At 40.8% G+C, this 19829-nt stretch overlaps 1 protein-coding gene across 3 annotated transcripts in view; it reads left to right on the top strand.

Moving 5' to 3' along the window:
* The window catches only part of MAPRE2 (microtubule associated protein RP/EB family member 2), a 73102-nt gene extending 53474 nt beyond the window's left edge, over nucleotides 1–19628 (top strand). For all 3 annotated transcript variants that reach the window (XM_056854381.1, XM_056854380.1, XM_056854382.1), the window contains 5 exons: nucleotides 7496–7641; nucleotides 8778–8991; nucleotides 15570–15709; nucleotides 17007–17165; nucleotides 19160–19628. In XM_056854381.1, the coding sequence (XP_056710359.1) occupies nucleotides 7496–7641; nucleotides 8778–8991; nucleotides 15570–15709; nucleotides 17007–17165; nucleotides 19160–19231 (731 nt within the window). In that variant the 3' untranslated portion in view covers nucleotides 19232–19628. The remainder of the gene's footprint in view (nucleotides 1–7495; nucleotides 7642–8777; nucleotides 8992–15569; nucleotides 15710–17006; nucleotides 17166–19159) is intronic.
* Nucleotides 19629–19829: the final 201 nt, after the last annotated feature.

Here is a 19829-nt window from a genome sequence, read left to right as displayed (position 1 = left end):
ATCTCCTCTTCTCCAGACTGAACATTCCCAACTCCCTCAGCCTTTCCTCATAGGTCTTGGTCTCCAGGCCCCTGATCATCCTCGCCGCTCTCCTCTGTACCCACTTGATTCTGTCCACATCCTTTTTGAAGTGAGGCTCCAGGTGCAGCCTGACCAATGCAGTGTGTAGCGGAACTATGACATCTTGCGATTTGGATGTTATGCCTGTTGATGCCCCCCAAGATCACATTAGCTTTTTTTGTCGCTGTATCACACTGGCTGCTTATATTTAACTTACAGTCCACCTGTATTCCAGGATCCTGTTCACACACACTGCTACCCAGAAGTGTATCTCCCATCCAGTATGCATGTCCCTCATTTTTGTTTCCCAGATGTAGAATTCTGCACTTATCCTTGTTGAATTGCATCTTGTTCACATCCCCCCACTTTTCCAGTGTATTCAGATCTCATTTAATTCTATCTATCTTCTGGTGTGTTTGCTGCTCCCTTCAATTTGGTGTCATCCGCAAATTTAATGGGTAATCCCTCAACACCCTCATCCAGATCATTTATAAAAATATTGAAAAGTACTGGGCCCAGAATTGAACCCTGTGGCACCCCAGTGGACACCTCTCTCCATTCAGATGAAATTCAGATGAAATTCCTGAGGTTGTCAGGAACAAGGGGAACTTTCCCCCCAAACACCCAGGGCCTGGACTGCAACTGCAGCATGGTTGGGAGGAGTTTCAGTGACCCTCAAACTGCTCTGGGGACAGTACTGGTCTAGTTGGATGGCTGTCCAGGTACCGATGAGCTTGTCTTCCAGTGGGACAGACAGTATGCCCCAGACCCGTTTTGGGTCAGGAAAATGGCACAACTTCCCACCTTAGTATTCAGGCATCAGGATCTGTTACATGGCAGCTGTGTATGAATTATCAAATTTATGAACAAGTAGATGTCCTTGATACATCCTCTCAACTCACATGTGTTTTCATGTGTGAGACAAGAGTCAGAGAAAATATTTTCATGAAGTTACCTTTAAAATAAAAATACAATGCTTTACTCAAAGATTAATTAACTGAATGACTACAAAGCTAAGCCAAATGTTTGACCTACTCTAGTTTTCATAAATAGTAATATTAAAAATAACTTTTCACAGTTTTTAGACATTCTGGAAAGCTGTAACGGTCAAACAAAACTGCTTTGCAGTTACTTATGCTCTTGCCAAAATGTTACATCATATATACTTTTTGCAAGATGCCGCTTTTCTGGTCCCTTCTGTGAATTTGTAAAGCATATTTGCCACTGCTACCCAGCAAACTAGACCCATTTATAGGAGATTTCTTTTGGCAGATAGCCTCCTTGTTTCATCAAAACTCAACATTCAAGGACAAGGGGGGGGGGAAATGTACTTGCAAGACAATGGGTTCAGTTAAAGCAAAGCAAAATGTAACTGCACATAAACACCAGCGTTTTCAGCTATTATTGTGCATTTTCTGTAGGACCATATGGGCCTCAGTCCACAGATGATTGTGCACAGCAGTGGGCGGGTTGTACATTCTGTTCAAAGGCAAGGATTGCGACACTGCCATCCCAGTGCCCGACATTCCTAACTTTAGCTAACAGCCCTCAAGCAAGACAGTGATGCCCAGCCCTGCTCAGAAGCTAGGGAAGAAGTCATTTTGGTTGAGGAAACCCACTCACCCCAGCAGAAATTCCTCTCTGCTTCCCATCCCCCTCTTAAGCTAGGTCCAGAGCCTTTCCCTTCAATAAACCACCACTACCTCCTGATACCTGCCTCCTCTCCCTGATTTATTGCCAAGAGGATCATCAAACTGGGGTGTGTCTTTGTAGCATGAGCTGCAGCAGGACACACAGGTAGGAATCAAGGCAGTGCTTCCTCTTAACTTTTTTTGTGTGCTATCAAGTCACAGCTGACGTATGGTGACCCCATAGGGTTTACAAGGGAAGAGATGTTCAGAGGGGGGTTGCCATTGCCTGCCTCTGCATCACGACCCTGGTATTCCTTGGAGATCTCCCATCCAAATACTTGCCAGAGTTGAGGCTGAAAGTGTGTGACTGGCCCAAGGTCACCCAGCAAGTTTCCATGGCAGAGTGCAGATTTGAATGCATCTTGGTCTGGTGTCTCAGCTGTGACCATTCCACCTTGAGTGACTCTTATAAAAAAAATAAGGCATGGTAACACAAAAAAAGATTAATTTGCCAGGTCAGTGCAGAAATAGGCATTGTCATAATCTGCTGTCTGCCACTTCTAGAACTAAACAGAAGGCAGTATAGAATTTCTGCACTCTAATTGGGTCAGAAGTAGCTGCCGCTCATGCATGTAGCTACCAGAGCCACGTTTGCAAATACATTCTGTAAGCAAGCCTGTGAATGATGAAAACACTGTTGACTAAATCAATAGCCCAGAGGAAGCCAAGCACACAACAAGCTCTGAAGCAAATACTGAACTGCTTTCAGAAAGATGTAGAAAACATGAATGATCAGTGCTATCTGGCTGTGCTTACAGTCTCATAAAGTGATGACTGGTGAGGTTATCTATTTAAAAAAACCTTCCCTTCCATACATCAGGATGTGTAGCACTAATAAAGGAGAAAATGCCTTCAAACAAATGGTGTTTCATGGTCTCTCATGAGAAACATCCAGTACTCTCTATCCATGCATGGATATAGGGAAGGATTTCCATGACAGAGGAGAAAATTCAGCCCAAGCACCACTCTCAATTAAAATTGTATCAAATGCATTTGTTCTTTTTGAAGAGAAGCATGCACAAAGTGCTAGAAGCGAAAATGACTAATACATCAGATCTTTTAAAATATCCCAGAATGCTTAAAAAATTTTCCCAGATCTCCCATTCAAACTGTTAAAACCAGATAATTTCCCTAAAATTTCCCTAATTGTTTCAGGTTCATGGACAAAGAAAAATGTTTAATTTTGAGGCAGGATCCTATAAATGTGAAATAATAACTTGTGGTCTTATGCAGAGAACTTCTCAATGGTGAATAATTACAACCAGCTTCCATAAATCAGATCAGAGAAGGCATCATCCAGGGTTTCTTGGGAAGTGGGTGGGTTAAGTTGATAAGCTCATAATTTTTCAGAAAAAATTGCACTCTCACAAACAAGGGTGGAGAGAGTGAAGCTTAATGTCAGTTGAGATTCAGCTCCACTACTGACATCAGTTTAAATAACAAGAAACACAGGAGCACAGTCTCACTACTTTTCATCTTGGTAGAAGGATAGGGTCTGGCCAATGAGAACTGCAATACTGGCTAAGTAATAGGGCTGAACAATTCAGTTATGCTAAGGAAAATCCATAAGCACTAGAGCTGTACTGACCCCATAAAGGTAAAGGTCCCCTGTGCAAACACCGGGTCATTCCTGACCCATGGGGTGACGTCATATCCTGACGTTTCCAAGGTACACTTTGTTTGCAGGGTGGTTTGCCAGTCCCGTTAATTCCTCATCTGAGACTATGTTGTGAACTTCCCTTGCCTGCACAAGCAGCATCTTAGAGATGGCATATCTGAAGCGAATGCTCAGGTGATCAGTTTGTGTTTGTTTTTGGGAAGCTCTAGAAAGGCTAGTGCCTAAAGCAATAACCTTCTAATTACATTATTGTCTTCTGATTCTGTTCTCATGACAACTAGCACCAACTGGAATTGTAACGACATGCCTCTGGGTATACTCTCCAGCTCCCATAATGTGGGTCATGTTATTCCTAACAGTTTGCTTACATGAACAGGCTAATGAAAAGGATGGCAGATTCAGTTTATCCAAAGTATGCTTGGGTAGTGTTCTCAAATTTATTTTCTCTTGCCATTCTGAACACCAAATTAACCTGAAAAAAAGCCTTTGGGACAGTGACCTGGTTTAAGGATTAACAGAATTTTGAATGGGGAACTATGTGAAGAGTTCCCCCCCCCAAAAAAAGAAAACCAGCCACCAGCAATTCTTTCTCCTCCATTGGATCCCTGTTTTATGGCATATTTATGGAAGAATACAGTGAGGTAGGTTGCTGAATAACAGGGAAAGGTGGGAGGCCAGGAAGAGGAAAGACAGTAATACTTGCTGCTCTTAATGTAAGTGCCAGTATAAGCCTATATGTGCTAACAGATCATCATCGCTGGTAATAGGCAAACACATTGTGCTTCAGACTTAGTTTAAATAAGCAGCAACAAATGTGGTATGTGGAAATGTGTACTTTCTGATCAGCTTTTTGTGCATCGTTTGTGCAGTTGGTACCTGCAAGCTACATATCAAGTTGGGGCAAAAGAGATGTGCAGCCTGCTTCTATGCCTTCTTCGCACACCAGTGAGTTCCATTGAATACAACGATGTTTATTCCCATGTAACTGCACAGAATTGCAGCCTTAGTGGGAAGGGGGGTTGTTTTTTTGAGAAGTATAGCTGGGAACACCAAAAAGTGCAGAGGGAGGGGATATTGAACAGCATTGTAGCCAGAGTGGTCTGGTGGGTACAGCCTCTTACATAACCATTTTTCAAACAGGCTTTTAAATTTGCATAAACAATCTTCTTTTTGGAATAAGAACACTGTGTTGTTGTTGTTGTTGTTTACCAAACTGTTCTCCAAAATTCATGGTGATCTTAGCTCTACCGAGTTCTCCCTACCCACACTTTTTTGGGACAATCACTGTCAGCCTTATTATAATTAAGTGATGGGGGGACATAAGGTTCTCTGTGGTGATGGCAAAGTGCTTAATGAGGAATACATTTCTGTTTAAAAGGAAGAAATTTGTTAAAAATGAATAAAAGTCTCTGGATTAAAAAAAACACTATTCTTAATTATAAATATCAACAATAAGAATTCATGGATGCTAAAATATAGCGAGGACTTGGATTTGATGACAGAGTGTAAGGAAATCACTGGTTTTCCGTTCATTTCTTTGAACCCTCATTTGGAAATTTGGTGGACCTGCCCTTTTAGGAAAGCTGCTATGGTCTTGGTGTCAAAGTGACTAAGAGGCAGATTGTGCCTCTTGAGATTCAAAATGTCAGTCACTTTTGGGATGCATCCTGGCTTATGTCATAGCCTTTGTAAGAAGCTGGAATTCACTGGTAGATTCTCTGTTTTCTCTTAAACCTTGTAAAATGCATGGCAGTCCTACAGCAGAATACTTGGTAGATGTCTCCTGTTATAGCCTCATTCATTATTGAACGTTACTACATTACACATTGCTGAAGCCTTTTCTTTGCTTCTGATAGAAGTCAGGCCATCTATCATAAGAGATGAACATTCATGAGATACCAGTAACGGAGTAATAAAAACTTAAACCTAATCATAGTGTAGCGGGACCTAGCTGAGAAACAAAAATCAGTGGTGTGGTCTATGTTGTGTATGTAAGGATGTATTATCAATAGCAGATTTAAACTCATGCAAAAACATTCTGATGACTGTGAGATGGACACTTTATTGGTACTTGTAGGGTTAGAATGGATTTGTTTGTATGTTATGAGGCAGCTGGGAAATGCATGCCTCGTTTTGGGTCTTTTATGCATGGCTGTTTCCCTTGCTGTCACCCCACTGACGGCTTTGGGTCTTTGTTTTGATTATGCATGCCGTTTCCGACCGTTAGGGATCGCCTTGCTCTCCCCCTGTGTTTCCCTGTATTTTACCCACGTTTTCTGAAACCTACTTTATCTCTAATTTGAAAATGTGGGCAAAACCCAGGGAAATGCAGGGGGAGAGCGAGGCAACCTCTGACAGGCAGAAACAGCACGCATAATTAATACAAAGACCCAAAGTCATCGGAGGGGTGACGGCGAGTGAAATAGCCATGCATAAAAGACCTTGGATAGTCATAAGGCTATAGAAGAAGCTTTCAGGCTTTTTGCCTCTTTCATCAGGGTCCTCCTGTAACTGACTAAACAGTGCAATCCTGGGTAAAGATACTCCATTCTAAGCCTGCTGAAATCAGTGTACTGGAACTGAGCGGCGGTGCAAGCCTTCTAATTCTTTTTCATCTTTGACTCTGCGAAGATTAAGCTCTTCACAGTAGTCTTGGCTCCCTGATCACAGCAATTCAGCCATGGTCAGGTTTACACATGTGACTCTTGTGCCATGTTGGTAATCGAAACACACTGCAGCAGTCTTATTTTTCAATTCACATAAGTTTAGTTTAATTTATTTGATTTTTACCCTGCCCCTTTCCCAACCAACGTTAGACACAGGGTGGCTGACAACCTATAAAATATACAGTTAAATAAAATACACTATAAAGACATGTGAAATCCTTACAAGCAATCAAATTCAAGACAGTGCCCCTAAAGAACTAATGCTAATAATAATTGTGGGGAAAACAATTAGGGTTGCCAGGTCCCCCCTCTCCTCTGGTGGGAGGTTTTTGGCATGGAGCTGAGTCAGCAATCGTGGCTGTGCCGACGCGACTTCATCACTTCCAGTTTACATCCGGAAGTTTGAGTGGTAAAGCTTGAGCGGTAAAAGGCCCCAGTTTATACCCAGAAGTGACGTGGCAGGTACGGCATGCAGGCGCTCGTGCACGCTTGCCTGCCAACCCTCAGCTGGTTGGTGGGAAGCCCAGTGGATTGGTGGGGTTTTGCCCGCCACCACTGGGCTCTTGGCAACCTTAAGAACAATCAAGGAAGGGAGGGAGAAAAAGGGAAGAGAAAGAGAAGGGGGAGGGGAAGGGAGGAAGGGGAGGGGGGAAAGGGACAAGAACAGGGATAGGGAGGCCAGCTAGAGTGGAACCGTTGCTGTCCTCAACCATAGGCCTGATGGAACATCTCAGTCTTGCAGGCCCTGCAGAACTGAGCCAAGTCCCACAGGGCCTGGGTCTCATTTGCTAGAGAGTTCCACCAGGCCAGAGCTGATACAGATACAGCTAGGTGTCATCTGCATATTGATGACAACCCAACCCGAAACTCCAGACTAGCTGGGAAAGGGGGCACATATAGATATTAAAAAGCATTGGGTAAGGATCGCCCCTGAGGGACTCCACATATCAATGGGTATTGTGACAAGACCCTCTCCCCTAGCACCACCCTCTGTCCCCAGTCTTGAATAAATGAGATCAGCCATTGAAGGACTGTCCCACGTAAACCAACACCGGCAAATCTCTCTGTTGTAGCTGAATGTATTGCATAAAACTGAGTGCCATACAAATAATTGGAGCTTAAATCTACACTGTTTTTAAGGGTCAAAACGTTTGTATTCCTTTCATCTGCGCTTCTACATAGCCTGAAGGTTTTTCTTCTTCTTTTCAGTAATTATTTTTCAATATTGCTGTTTTATCTTCCTAGCTAATTACCTTAGAGATTTGCCCAGTATGTGAAGATATGGTTTGAAATATTCATATTGAAAATATTCACTACCAACATATATATAAACTAGGTTTGAATTTTCTGTACTTTATTGTGTCACAGCAGGAAATACTGTAGTCAAGTTTTAATTTGGGACAAGTTCTTACCTCAGTTACTTGCACTATAATTAATACAAATATATTATCTTATTTTAGGAGCAGCTTATTGCCAGTTCATGGATATGTTGTTCCCAGGGTGTATTAGCTTGAAGAAAGTAAAATTTCAAGCAAAGCTGGAGCATGAGTACATTCATAACTTCAAACTTCTGCAAGCATCATTTAAAAGAATGAATGTGGATAAGGTAAACTCAGATCATTTTAGCTATACTTCTGATACAGTTCTTGATTGTATGTAAACAACAATGAACTCTTCCTAGTAGAAAAATTAGGCTCTGTTAGCTATTATTTTGTGTAACACTCCAAAAAATACCTCCAGGGGAATTAAGTATAAATTTGCTAGGGGGGCTTTTGTTTGCCTGTTTTTGTTTTTTTCCTGCATGGGAGCCACTTATCTCATTAAGTGAATGAAAATGTGTGCATTATTTTAAACTGTTCAAATCCCACTGTTTTGAACCTACACACAGTGTGGACTAAAAATTTTCACATCTTGTTTTCCTCAGCATATGTATTCATTGTTGAGCCAAATGTATATGGCATTCAAATCTGAGAAAACCCCTTCAGATCTCTTCCCCTTTAAGTTGGGGTTGGTATTCCCAAATAATAAACTGATGCCTGAAATAGAGATGTGAGGGCCTGGAAGAAAATTGGGGAAATTCAGGGGGGGAAATGTTTTTGTTTTTTTTCCTGAGACCCTTTTTTCAGTTTTCAAAATTGGAAAATTTGGAGGAACAAGGAAAAGAAATTCCTATGAGATGTTTTCTCTTTTAGAAAGAATAAATGCTTCTTAAGGCAACGGTTTTCACACAAAAAAGATGTAGCATGAAGAAGTTTGAGGACTCTTTCAGTTTTTCCAATGGGAAACTGGGAAGTTTAGTGGAGCACTGAAAAAACCTCCCATGAAATACTTTCTTCTTTCAAGTGAGAAAAACCTTGTCTACAAAGCATTTCCTTCCATATGTACAGCATGAAAAAGTCTGAGGACTATATCAATTTTACCAGTGGAAAAATTGGGACATTTGGGGAAGTACTGGGGAAAAATCTCTTATGCTGTAGATATATACAATAGTTTCAAGATATTACCATGTATTTCTAGGTGAGAACACAGTTAAAGAGTGGTATATATTTAAAGAGGATAGGTATGAACTAAACGATATGGATTTTGAAGCCCCAGAGCCCTATATAATTTTTCTCTCTCTAGTTAATATTTTGTGCTAAGTTATCTTGTGATAAGTGCATTGGTTCTTGGGGAATTGCAATAGTGTTGAAAAACTTCAGTTGTCACTGTATAATACAGACACGTCTGCTCTATTCAATACAGGTTATTCCAGTGGAGAAATTGGTAAAGGGGCGCTTCCAAGACAACTTGGATTTCATTCAGTGGTTTAAAAAGTTCTTTGATGCTAACTATGATGGGAAAGAATATGATCCCGTGGAGGCCCGGCAAGGCCAAGATGCTATTCCACCACCCGATCCTGGTGAACAAATCTTTAATTTGCCAAAAAAATCCCATCATGCGAACTCCCCAACAGCAGGTATTGTCCATGATTACAAAATGTGTTTCTGTGTGTGTGTGTGTGTTAAGTGCCATCAAGTCATTTCTGACTCATGGCGACACTATGAATCAATGTCCTCTGAAACGTCCTATCATTAACAGCCTTGCCCAGGTCTTGCAAACTGAGGGGCATGTGTTCGTTATAGAGTCAATCCATCTCATGTTAGGTCTTCCTCTTTTCCTGCTGCCTTCAACTTTTCTTAGCATCATTGTCTTTTCCATTGACTCTTGTCTTCTCACAATGTGACCAAAGTATGATAGCCTCAGTTTAGTCATTTTAGCTTCTAGGGACAGTTCAGGCTTGATTTGATCTAGAACCCACTTATTTGTCTTTTTGGCAGTCCTCGGTATCTGTAAAACTCTTCTCCAACATCACATTTCAAAGGAACCTTTCTTCCTGTCTGCTTTCTTCATTGTCCAGTTTTCTCACCCATACATAGTAATAGGGCATACTATAGCATGTTTCAATGGTAATTGCTGAATGATGTATTTATTGTAAATGCGATCAAATTATTAACATGAAATCATGCAAACTGCGTCACAGTATGACAGTGTGATGAAATTCAGTGCTGTGTTGTTGTGCTAAAGCTGTTACAGTACTTAAAGTGGCATTGCACTGTAGACAGAATTTCTTCGTTTGGTAAGTATTGTAAAGCCACCCTGCTATTATCTTTTTGTGTTGTGCTCTCATCATAAATGGTTCTTACTTAATCTTAGGCACTGAAAGTTGTTCTGCTGTGACTGACTCAAATGTGCATTTTAGGATGCTTCACTTTGAATTACTGTCCTGCTTAAGCACACACCCTTTCTGTAATGGCAGGCTATGCATAGAATTGGAACATGGTGGAATGCAATGTATGGTGATGGCTATTGCTGGTATAGTAACCTCAACTTGTGGTACTATATTGGTTCAATACTTTGCATCAGTTGGTGGCTCAGGATTCCATATTATCAGGTTTGGACAATCAGGGTAGTATGTTTATTTTTCCCATTAGCTGTATTCAGTTTCTTTTGTACAAGGACAAAATATAAGCTATGAAGCTCCAAAGTGAAAAATTAAAAGCTGTTAATCTTGGCCTTCCTACCCAAGATGATTAAAGTCTTGTGACCAGCCTCTCTTCTTTTAGAAATCCTGTGCTAGGGTTTACTGGAGTAAATCCCATGGAACCCGTCTTAATTTAGGGGAGGAGGTTCCCAGTAGAGTTCTTGCTGATTGGCATAGGTGATCTTAAGAAGTGAGAAGAACATCTTATCTGTCTCTTTCATTATCCTTACAGGAAACTGCTAGCAGAATCAAATTTTATAGTGATTGGAAAGTTTCCAAATCTTAAGTGCTAGTCCAGTAGTAGAAAGTAAATCAATATATGTTTTTTTTTTTTTAAATTATGTTGATATCTACTAAATGGAATTGCGGGATCCTATTTAGAGATTTTTTTCCTCAACCAGTTTTGTTTAAATTGATGGTACAGCTGTAAAATCTGTAGGGAAGCCACAAAAAGTAAACATTTTGAGCTCAGATCAGTAGTCTAATCATGGTCACATGGGTTACTGAAGAGCCATAGAGAAGAAATTCTCCTGGCTTGAAGGAGGGTGATTGGCTGCAGATGTCGTTGGCATCCTGTGTTGTGCTGGGGCTTGTGGCAAGGATGAGCCTGAGGGAGATGTTTGCTTTTTCTGTGGTGTAGATTACACTGTGGTTTTTGCTGGCATAACTTTCTGCCTGTTTAGGGGGCATTCCTGGGCTGAGGCAGCTTAGGCAGCCCACTAACTTGCCATACCCTTTGGTCCACCTCTTTCCTTACCGGTGTAGCAACTTGCACAAATGTTGCTCTGAACTGGTGTCATGCTGGCATGCAGAGCCAACAGGGCACTCCACTGGCACAGTTTGGAGATACACCAGCGTCGCATCTTGTCTTTTCCCTTTGCCCCCACTCCCCATGGATTGCATTGTCCTTGTAGTTGTTATATATAATTTGCTTGGGTAATTAGGGAATTTCTTAACTTATAATTATCTTGTGGACAGGAATTAGTTGATAATTCTTATATCCTCTAGGTCAGAGGTTCCCAAACTGTGCCCAGTGTGTAGTAAATAATAGATTATGTTCTGGTACAGAAACAGTTTCTCATTGTCACAATAGAACCAGCAGCATCTTTGCATATTGGACTAAACTTCACAAAATTGAAAACATCAAACCAATCAATAGTTTATTATCATATATATGATCATAGCATATGAATTGTGGACAAGTCGCATTTAAACAGTAAATATATCCTTGAAAATATTGTATGCTTACACAGAAATTACTATCAAATGCTCTAGATTCTTACATAATAACCTCATTATTACATGTTCTGAGTGAATAGATTTTATTCATTCCGAAAGAGACAGTACTTCATAGGAGTGTGTTTTTCATATTGGGGGGGGGGGACCCTCAGAAGAGAAAAATGGAAAAATTGGGGAGATGAAGAAAAATTTTTCTTTGGGCCTTCACATCTCTAGGCAGGGTTTCCCATGGACTAGCACTGGTGCTTCTATGCTAGCCATAGCACATTGTCTTTCCCTAATGACTACCTGGATGGAATAAGTGACAATAGATGTACAACTTGGAAAGTGAGGAGCTATGAAGCTATAGGTGTACAGCGAACTTCAGCCTCCCTGTTTCCTACAAACAAGCATGAATCTTAACTCCAAAAGTGAGTTTCAGCCAGCAGGAAAGTACTTTCAGTATCTTTAGCATCAGATTAATCTGATGCTAAACATTTAGATCCACATGAAGCCTAGCATCTGTTTCCTTTTTCTGCAAATGGAGAATCAACACTTATCTTCCCAAGTATTCTTTGTTTATCTTGAGAATTAACTTGTTTTTGACAGAAGAGGTGTTAGCCAGAATGGAATGAGTACTCAGTTCCATGAAGTACAGATAACAGAATCTCTAATGCTTTAAGAGCTATGCTATAGCTAGTGAGTCATTGCAGGTCAAGGATAATGCAGCTTGGAAATTGTAGCATAAATAGTTCTTTAGAACTAATCTCTTGACTGATGTTGTCTTGTTTCTAGCTTGGAAGGCAGAGCTGATTTGCTACAGAGTTGGTGGCCCTGTGTATGACTGATTCATCACACTCAGACTGCTTCACATGATGCATTTTTAATTTAGAAGCAAAATCCTGGGCACAAAATAAATATTATTATTATTCCGTTCAAACTACATGTGAGCAATGGTTGGGAAAGGATCCAGTTTCTGCTCACATGGTAGCAAACTGTGGTTTGTGCTTGCCCTCTAAACCAGAATTGGAAACCATAGAACCAACAAAGCACAAATCATAGTTTGCCATGTGGGATTACAACAGCAGACGAAGGTTTGTTTTGAAGCAAAGGGAATTGGGACATGCAAGGGGAAGAGGAATCATGTGAGGTCAGATGTACTACCAAACAATTGTTTGTGAACGGAGTGGATATGTAAGTCACTTGTGCATCCTGTGTCAGAATTTCTGTGTACTGTGTGCTCCTTTTACTGTGCAGTGCCTTCTGCGAGCTGCTTGTTACTGTTGAAATCAACTTAATATCTGTTTTAAACTCTATTTTCAAGGGTGACAAACTATATACAGGCACAGGATGGAAACTACCATTTGGTATTAAATTAGTACTGCTAGCCCAGACCATAGGCAGTTCATGAGAGGGAGGGCATCTTGGCCATCTTCCGGGCATGGAGTAGGTGTTGCTGGGGTATGGGAGGGGGGAGGTAGTTGTTAAATTCCTGCATTGTGCAGGGGGTTGAACTAGATGACCCCAGTGGTCCCTGCCAACTCTGTGATTCTATGATTCTAATGGTCCTTTGGATGGCAGGTACATATCCTATGGTCATTAAAACTAAATATTCAAACTTTGTCTTCTGATTTATGAAACTGAATGACAAGAAGAGAGTTATAGATAATAGGAAATTACTAGAAGCCATGAAGAGACAAGCTGTATCCTATAGTCCCTGCTGCTTTCCATAGAGAGCCAGTGTGGTATAGTGGTTAAGAGCAGCAGACTCTAATCTAGAGAACCAGTTTTGATTCTCCACTCCTCCATGTGAAGTCTGCTGGGTGACTTTAAGCCAGTCACAGTTCTTTCAGAACTCTCTCAGCCTCACCTACCCCACAAGGTGCCTCTTGCGGTGAGGAGAAGGTGATTGTAAGCTGCTTCAAGACTAAAATGATGATAAAGAAGAGTAGGTTTTATACCCTGCTTTTTCTCTTCTGTATGGAGTCTTGCTGGTAAGGAGTCTTCTTCCCACTTGCTGGTTTCCAAATAAATCCCTGCTACTTTAAGGCTGACAAGCAGATACCATAAAAAAGGCCTCTCAGTTCATTTCTGTCACACAATCAGAAGACAAATCTGTTTTTGCTTATGTAAAGAAACACTATCCCATCATGGGCATCAGACCTGGGCTAGCAGTACCAAGAAAACTACACAAGTCCATGCCAAAGTGCAAGATATTACAAACCATGCAACAACCAAGCAACCAGCATGTCAAGTATTCCAAATTCAGCTATTAACTTCAGACCTTCAATTGAAACAGATTACAAATTCATCATTGAGTATGCCAAGGGAAATGTGGCGGCCCCAGCATTTGTGATTTTTAAAGTCCTTGTCACCCAACAGATTATTTTAGAAGGGGTTGTGTTAATCTGTTAATCTAAGGTAATTTGTTAAAATACACCATGAATTTTCGGTATGTGTAAACTGAACTATGTGGGAGGGAGCGTCACCAACTGTCTAGATCTTAGAGCAGTGAATAAAGATCAGAAGTAAGGTTGCCATCCTCCAGGTAGTGGTTGGAGATCTTTTGGGATTTCCACTGATTTCCACTGATGTCCAGGTGACAGACATCAGTTCCCCTGGAGAAAATGGCTGCATTGGAAGATAGACTCTATTGTTTATACCCTGCTGAAGTCCCTTCCCTCCCAAACCCTGTCTTCTCCAGACCTCACCCCCAAAACCTCCAGGCATTTCCCAACCTAGAGCTGGCTACCCTAATCAAAAGACAGATTTCATTATTTTTATCCTAATTTTGAGATTTTTCCAAATGTTTAGGTGGCATATTTTGAGAGACTATCTTCACATTTTGTTTTTCTATCTGTTACTGAGGAGCAGTTTCCTCCTATCATGGTGACAGTGTCTATTATTTAGGTGGTCTTGGACAACTGGACAACAGCTTCTGCTGTCCTGGTACATCTCTGTGAGAAGATGAGTTTCTGTTCCATATGTGGCTCCTTTGCATTGTAATGGTAGCTCTAAGAATGGCTATTTGAGGAAATAGGCCAGATTTACACTGGTTAATCTATATATGAGAGATTTATTTTACATTCTGCTGCTACTAACTTTTGCTGTAGGCCAGTTAGCTTCAGTAGATACCCCCTCCTTTTGAATCTTCAGTTAAACATTTTACTAGGCAAAAAATGCCTGAAGGGACACATATATACTCCTTCATTAACAATAAAAGAAACTAAATATATGGAGGTAAGGGATTTTGATTTTTTTCCCCTTACCAATTGGCCATAAGTGTAATTATATATTAGGTTTCTAACCCAATAATTTTTAAAAATTATGGAGCAACAATTACAACTCAAGATGATGCTAAATCTTTCCTTTGCTATAATGCCGACTTTCTACCTGAAAGTGTTACAACTTGACAGCTCCTGTGCTCTGTGCAGGCTGTAGATAATGAGAAAGCCACTTGCCAGTTTGAGCTGAGTGTTCTCAGTGGATGTTGTTTGACTGTAGGCTATGCAGCTGCCTCCTTGGTATAAAAATTTCCAGTTCAGCTAACTGGGGCATGAATTTTTGAGAGACCCCTGCCATTTGGCTTACCAATGTAGTATAGATAGGGTTGCCAACCTCCAGGTAGTAGCTGGAGATCTCCTGCTATTACAACTGATCTCCAGCTGATAGAGATCAGTTCACCTGGAGAAAATGGCCTCTTTGCCAATTGGACTCCATGGCATTGAAGTCCCTCCCCTCTCCAAACCCCACCCTCCTCAGGCTCCGCCCCCAAAACCTCCCGCTGGTGGTGAAGAGGGACCTGGCAACCCTATGTATAGATTTAAGAAGGCTGAGCTATAGCTGTTCTAGGAGGTACCAAAAAAAGAAGCTTTTTATGTCAAATAAAAATGCAAGTAGTCATAAATATTTTAGAGTTCACATTTTGCTTCTATCCACACATGTATTACTGTAAAATGTAAATGCTAAACTTCCCCCAGCCCCAACTGATTGAACCTAGTGATGACTCAAGCACCACACTGCTGACCTACAGTCCACCTTGTCTTGCATAGAAATGGATATTTTAAGATTTAAAAAGAAAAGGTATAGAATACAGTGAAAGGTATAGAATTGCACGTTGGGTTTCAAAATCATATTTGCATGTGGAATTTTAGGGTGATTTTCTGTGGTGATTTTATTTCTGCCCATCTCCTCTAAACCAAAATGCCCTGCTGAATCATCTGTACAGATAATAATAAATATGTTATCCATCGAAAGGGTAAATAATGTGTACAACAACTTTATGCATTCTTTAGGTGCTGCCAAATCAAGTCCAGCTTCAAAACCAGGATCGACACCATCTCGTCCATCATCAGCAAAAAAGACACCACCTAGTAGCTCAGCCTCCAAATCTGATAAAGACTTGGAGACACAAGTTATACAGCTCAGTGAACAGGTAACATGCCTAGGAATGAACACATGTCTGAGAGATTTAGTGAAGATTCTAAATAGGAGTGAATGGTAAAGAAACTTTTCATATAGCCTGGGGGTTTGTGCTGCAACAGTATTAAAAGCCTCCTAAACTTTCCAAACGTAGCACAGTTGTCCTACTCGAGCTCAGTTGCCACAGAACAGTAAGTGCTGCATTACTGTTGGTACCAACCCCTGGATTTTAAAATGGCCCTTGTGATTTGGTAGATGGGTGGTGTTGCCACATTTTTTCCATCCTTATCCTCACTCCCTCTCCCTTTCACGCTTGCTGGTAATCCATAGCACAATTAGGCAGGAACATGACATGAGCATGGGCACGGTAGTGCCCGTAGGTACAAGATCACCAGGGCTAGGAATGTGGTGCCCAAGTGTAAGGGTTTTAGCTGTGCCCCCAGATATGACCTTTTCTGCCTATGTAGCAGTCCACAACAGAAATACATCAACTGTTTCAACAATGACACATAGACTGTGTAAATACTTTGTGCTGTGTAAATACTTTGCTTTAAGCTATGTTTTCTCAATTGCCTACTATTATCCCTAGGATAGAAATGAGGGGTAGGTGACTGAGGTTGAAAGTCTTACCTAAAGGCTGAGTTGAGATTTTAGCTGGAGGCTTGTGTTTTTAACTACTATATTATGCCGGATTCTGTAGCATGGATTATGCGATAATGAATGCTGTCTGAACTAAGAATATTAAAACAACCACTTCTGCGTGTGACATTTCCACTGAATATAGCATATATACACTGTTTTTTAAATTTTCTGTGAGTTTTTTTAGAGTGTCTCAATTCACTTTGCTGCCCCAAGTTCCTTCTTCCCGTCCTGTTTCACCCCACAAGGGTGGAAGATGCCCTGCAGAAGCAGTACCTCTGCAGCCATCTTGGGCCTGAGGTGGATAGAAGAGACATGGATAGAGAAGTATATCATTCATTATTCTGTGCGATAAAGTAGCATGCAAGAGGTTTCTCCCCCCCCACAAGAAAAGTTCAGTATTTCCACTAGAAAAAAATTATTCAGGAAAAAGATATATATCTGTCCCCCCTCCAGTGTTCATAGTAAATTTCTAAGCTTTGACATCACTAGTTGAGTGCAGTGAGAATACATTATAGGGAAATGTAAACACTTATTCTGAATGACAGTATAATATCATTTTATGTTGTTTTGAAAGCATGTGAGCATTCAGTCTACCTATCAGCTTACTTATGTTGTCAAAGGAATTATTGAGTGATTAAATGTGCTAAGGAAGTGCTATCTTTTTCCAGGTACATTCATTAAAACATGCACTTGAAGGTGTGGAGAAGGAAAGGGATTTCTATTTTGGCAAATTAAGGGAGATTGAGCTTCTCTGTCAAGAACATGGGCGGGAAGATAATGACCTTGTCCAGCGGCTAATGGAAGTCCTCTACGCTTCAGAAGAACACGTGAGTCTGAGATCATCACCTGCTTTTCAGTCACATCGAAGTGCATATCATGTGTTAAGATGACATATGCCTGGTTTATTTTAAAGCAGCCATGGTACCTCAGCAGATAAAAGGATGGCAGTCTGTATTATATTGGGGTGTTCTAGGTAACAATAGAAGATGTTTTACAGCTCTGAAAAAAAAATCTAGCGTAGTGTTTCAGTAATATTTTTGATGTTTAAATTTTGCTGAGGAAGTATTTTTTTGTCTTTGGTTGTTGCCATTTATATGAGATTTATTCTGTGATCATAGCTCAGAGATGCAGCTTGCTGCTTGCTTTGGGGTGAGTAGTGAGTGCTTGCCTTTGGGGTGAATAAGAAGAAGAGTTTTTTTTATACCCTGCTTTTCTCTATCTTTAAGGAGTCTCAAAGCGGCTTACAATCACCTTCCCGTCCCCTCCCCACAACAGACACCTTGTGAAATAGGTGGGGCTGAGAGAGTTCTGAGAGAACTGTGACTAGCCCAAGGTCACCAAGCAGGCTTCATGTGGAGGAGTGGGGAGTCAAACCCGGTTTCCCAGATTACAGTCTGCCCCTCTTAATTAACCACTACACCATGCTGGCTCTCACTTAATAATGTTAAGTGAGTAGTCAAGGGCCAAATAATGTCTGCTCCTGTCTCCCAGTATCTTCCTACTCACCCAGTATTGCTACAGTCATCATGTCAATTATTTCTTCCTTCTGAATAGAGGGAACAATGTAGGGATATTCTAGATTCTTGTCCTGTTAAGTCTGAGGCAAACTTTGGAGTAAGTCTCTCCCAGTCAGACGAATGAATCTTGCAACATTATAGGAGCTGAGTGCACTGATTTTCCTGAACCTTTGGAATTATAATTCTCAGTCCCAGTAGGACTATATAATTTGTGGGGTTATCACAGTTGCACTCACAGCATGTAAGATCTGAGGCAAAGCCACAACAACCTGTCAGAAACCCGGGGAAAGATAAAGGAAGTAAAGGGAAGCAGTGGCCATTTGTGGCAGTGCGCTTCTCCAGTTGATTCCAAAAGTTGTTGAAATAGACATTCTTTTGAAAATCCTGGTTAATTTGTTTAAGGACAGCAACTCTAGAAACTCTAATTTGCATTCTCACAGATTGTTCTAAAACTGAGTTTCATGTACTATGAAATAATTTAATTCTAGTCCTTCAAAAAGATAACTGTGATAGACAGGATTGGATTTTGCTCTTTTCTCCCTATTCTGAACTGAATCAAGTAGTCTGAATGGAATGCTGGAGTGAAAGGGGGGGGAAAAGCGGAGGGAGTTTTAATTGTCAACTAGCAATGGACAAATGGGGCAGTTGAGTTTTGGAGGGAGAAGGGATAGGCAGTGTCCTGGACTAGGCAGGGGAGTCCAGTAGGAACTGTAGGGGTTGATTTTGACAGGTGGGGTGCTGTTCCCAAATAAAACAGTGAACTTGTTTGAACTTGTATTTATGGCAGAACTACTGAAAGGACAAACATTGTAACGTTTAACACATCTCCTAGCTCTGGTAACTGTGTCAGGTAGCAGGCTAGAATGGGAAGGAATTATAAGCCATGTTTACCAACTAAATACACTTACCTGATTTGTTATATTTGTTCAATTATATTGAATTCATATGCGGAAAATGCCCGAATGAATTCTTCAACACACAGTTTCAGTAACCATGCGAAACTGAGTTCTTTTGCCTGCCTCCAAGTTTTCAGCACCTGTCTCCATTATTCACTTCCTACAATTTCTCCCTAAAGTCTACATTTAATATCTAATTTGAGTTGTGCTAGAACTTTTCTGGAAGTCCTAAATTTGCCAAGCAATCATATTGTGCTGAGCAGCTTTGTATAACACTTCAGACATATTCAATTAAATTAATGTTTTCAGCAGCATAGAGAAGAATCACACTTTCAGTGTTTTCCGTGTATTGATTTTGCTGAGTGTTCCCTGTTTGTAATAAAGACCTTCCCCACTTTTAACACACAGGAGAGCCAGACGGAAGACCATGAAGGCGAGGAACAGGTTCACGAACAGCCCCAACAGCAGGAAGAGTACTGACCAGCTGGCACATTTGATAATTTTCATTTTGTGTGGGAACTCTCTTCTGAAGAATAGAACGTGTGTGGCCTCAGACTTGAAACCAACCACTCTCCGTCTGCAATTAACATAAATGTTCCATAGTGAGTGCCAGCCAGTCGCTGCATTCCGTGCCCATCCTTTGCCAAGATGTTTTTTGCAGAAGTCTTCTGTCGGCGTTATGCACCTGAGAAGGTCTCCAGGCTGTGATCCCAGTTTCTACCACTGCAACTTCACAATTTGGCTGCTTGAGATTTGTTCAGCTTTTTTTAAAAATATATATAAATATATAATATATATTTATTTTTTCCTTTTGTCTTAAGTATGATACATTTGTAATTTGATCAAAACTATTTATATGGGCATCTCTTATGGCAAACAGTACTGTCCTGTTCGGTTTCCTCACATATTGTGGTCTTTTTGGTCTGCCTTGTGCATAAATTTAGTCAGACAGTGTGAAGGAGGGGAGACAACTGAAATCATACTCAAATTATATCTGTTCCCATCATTTAACACAACACAAGAAAGCAACTTTTTTCCTGTCTTAAAAAACAAAACTTTAATCCTCCTGATGTTTACA

The sequence above is a fragment of the Euleptes europaea genome, chromosome 8 (genome assembly GCF_029931775.1).
Source record: "Euleptes europaea isolate rEulEur1 chromosome 8, rEulEur1.hap1, whole genome shotgun sequence".
Lineage (NCBI taxonomy): Eukaryota > Metazoa > Chordata > Lepidosauria > Squamata > Sphaerodactylidae > Euleptes > Euleptes europaea.
The sequence above is the reverse complement of the archived record's forward strand: the minus strand, read 5'-3'. Positions and strand labels throughout refer to the sequence as shown.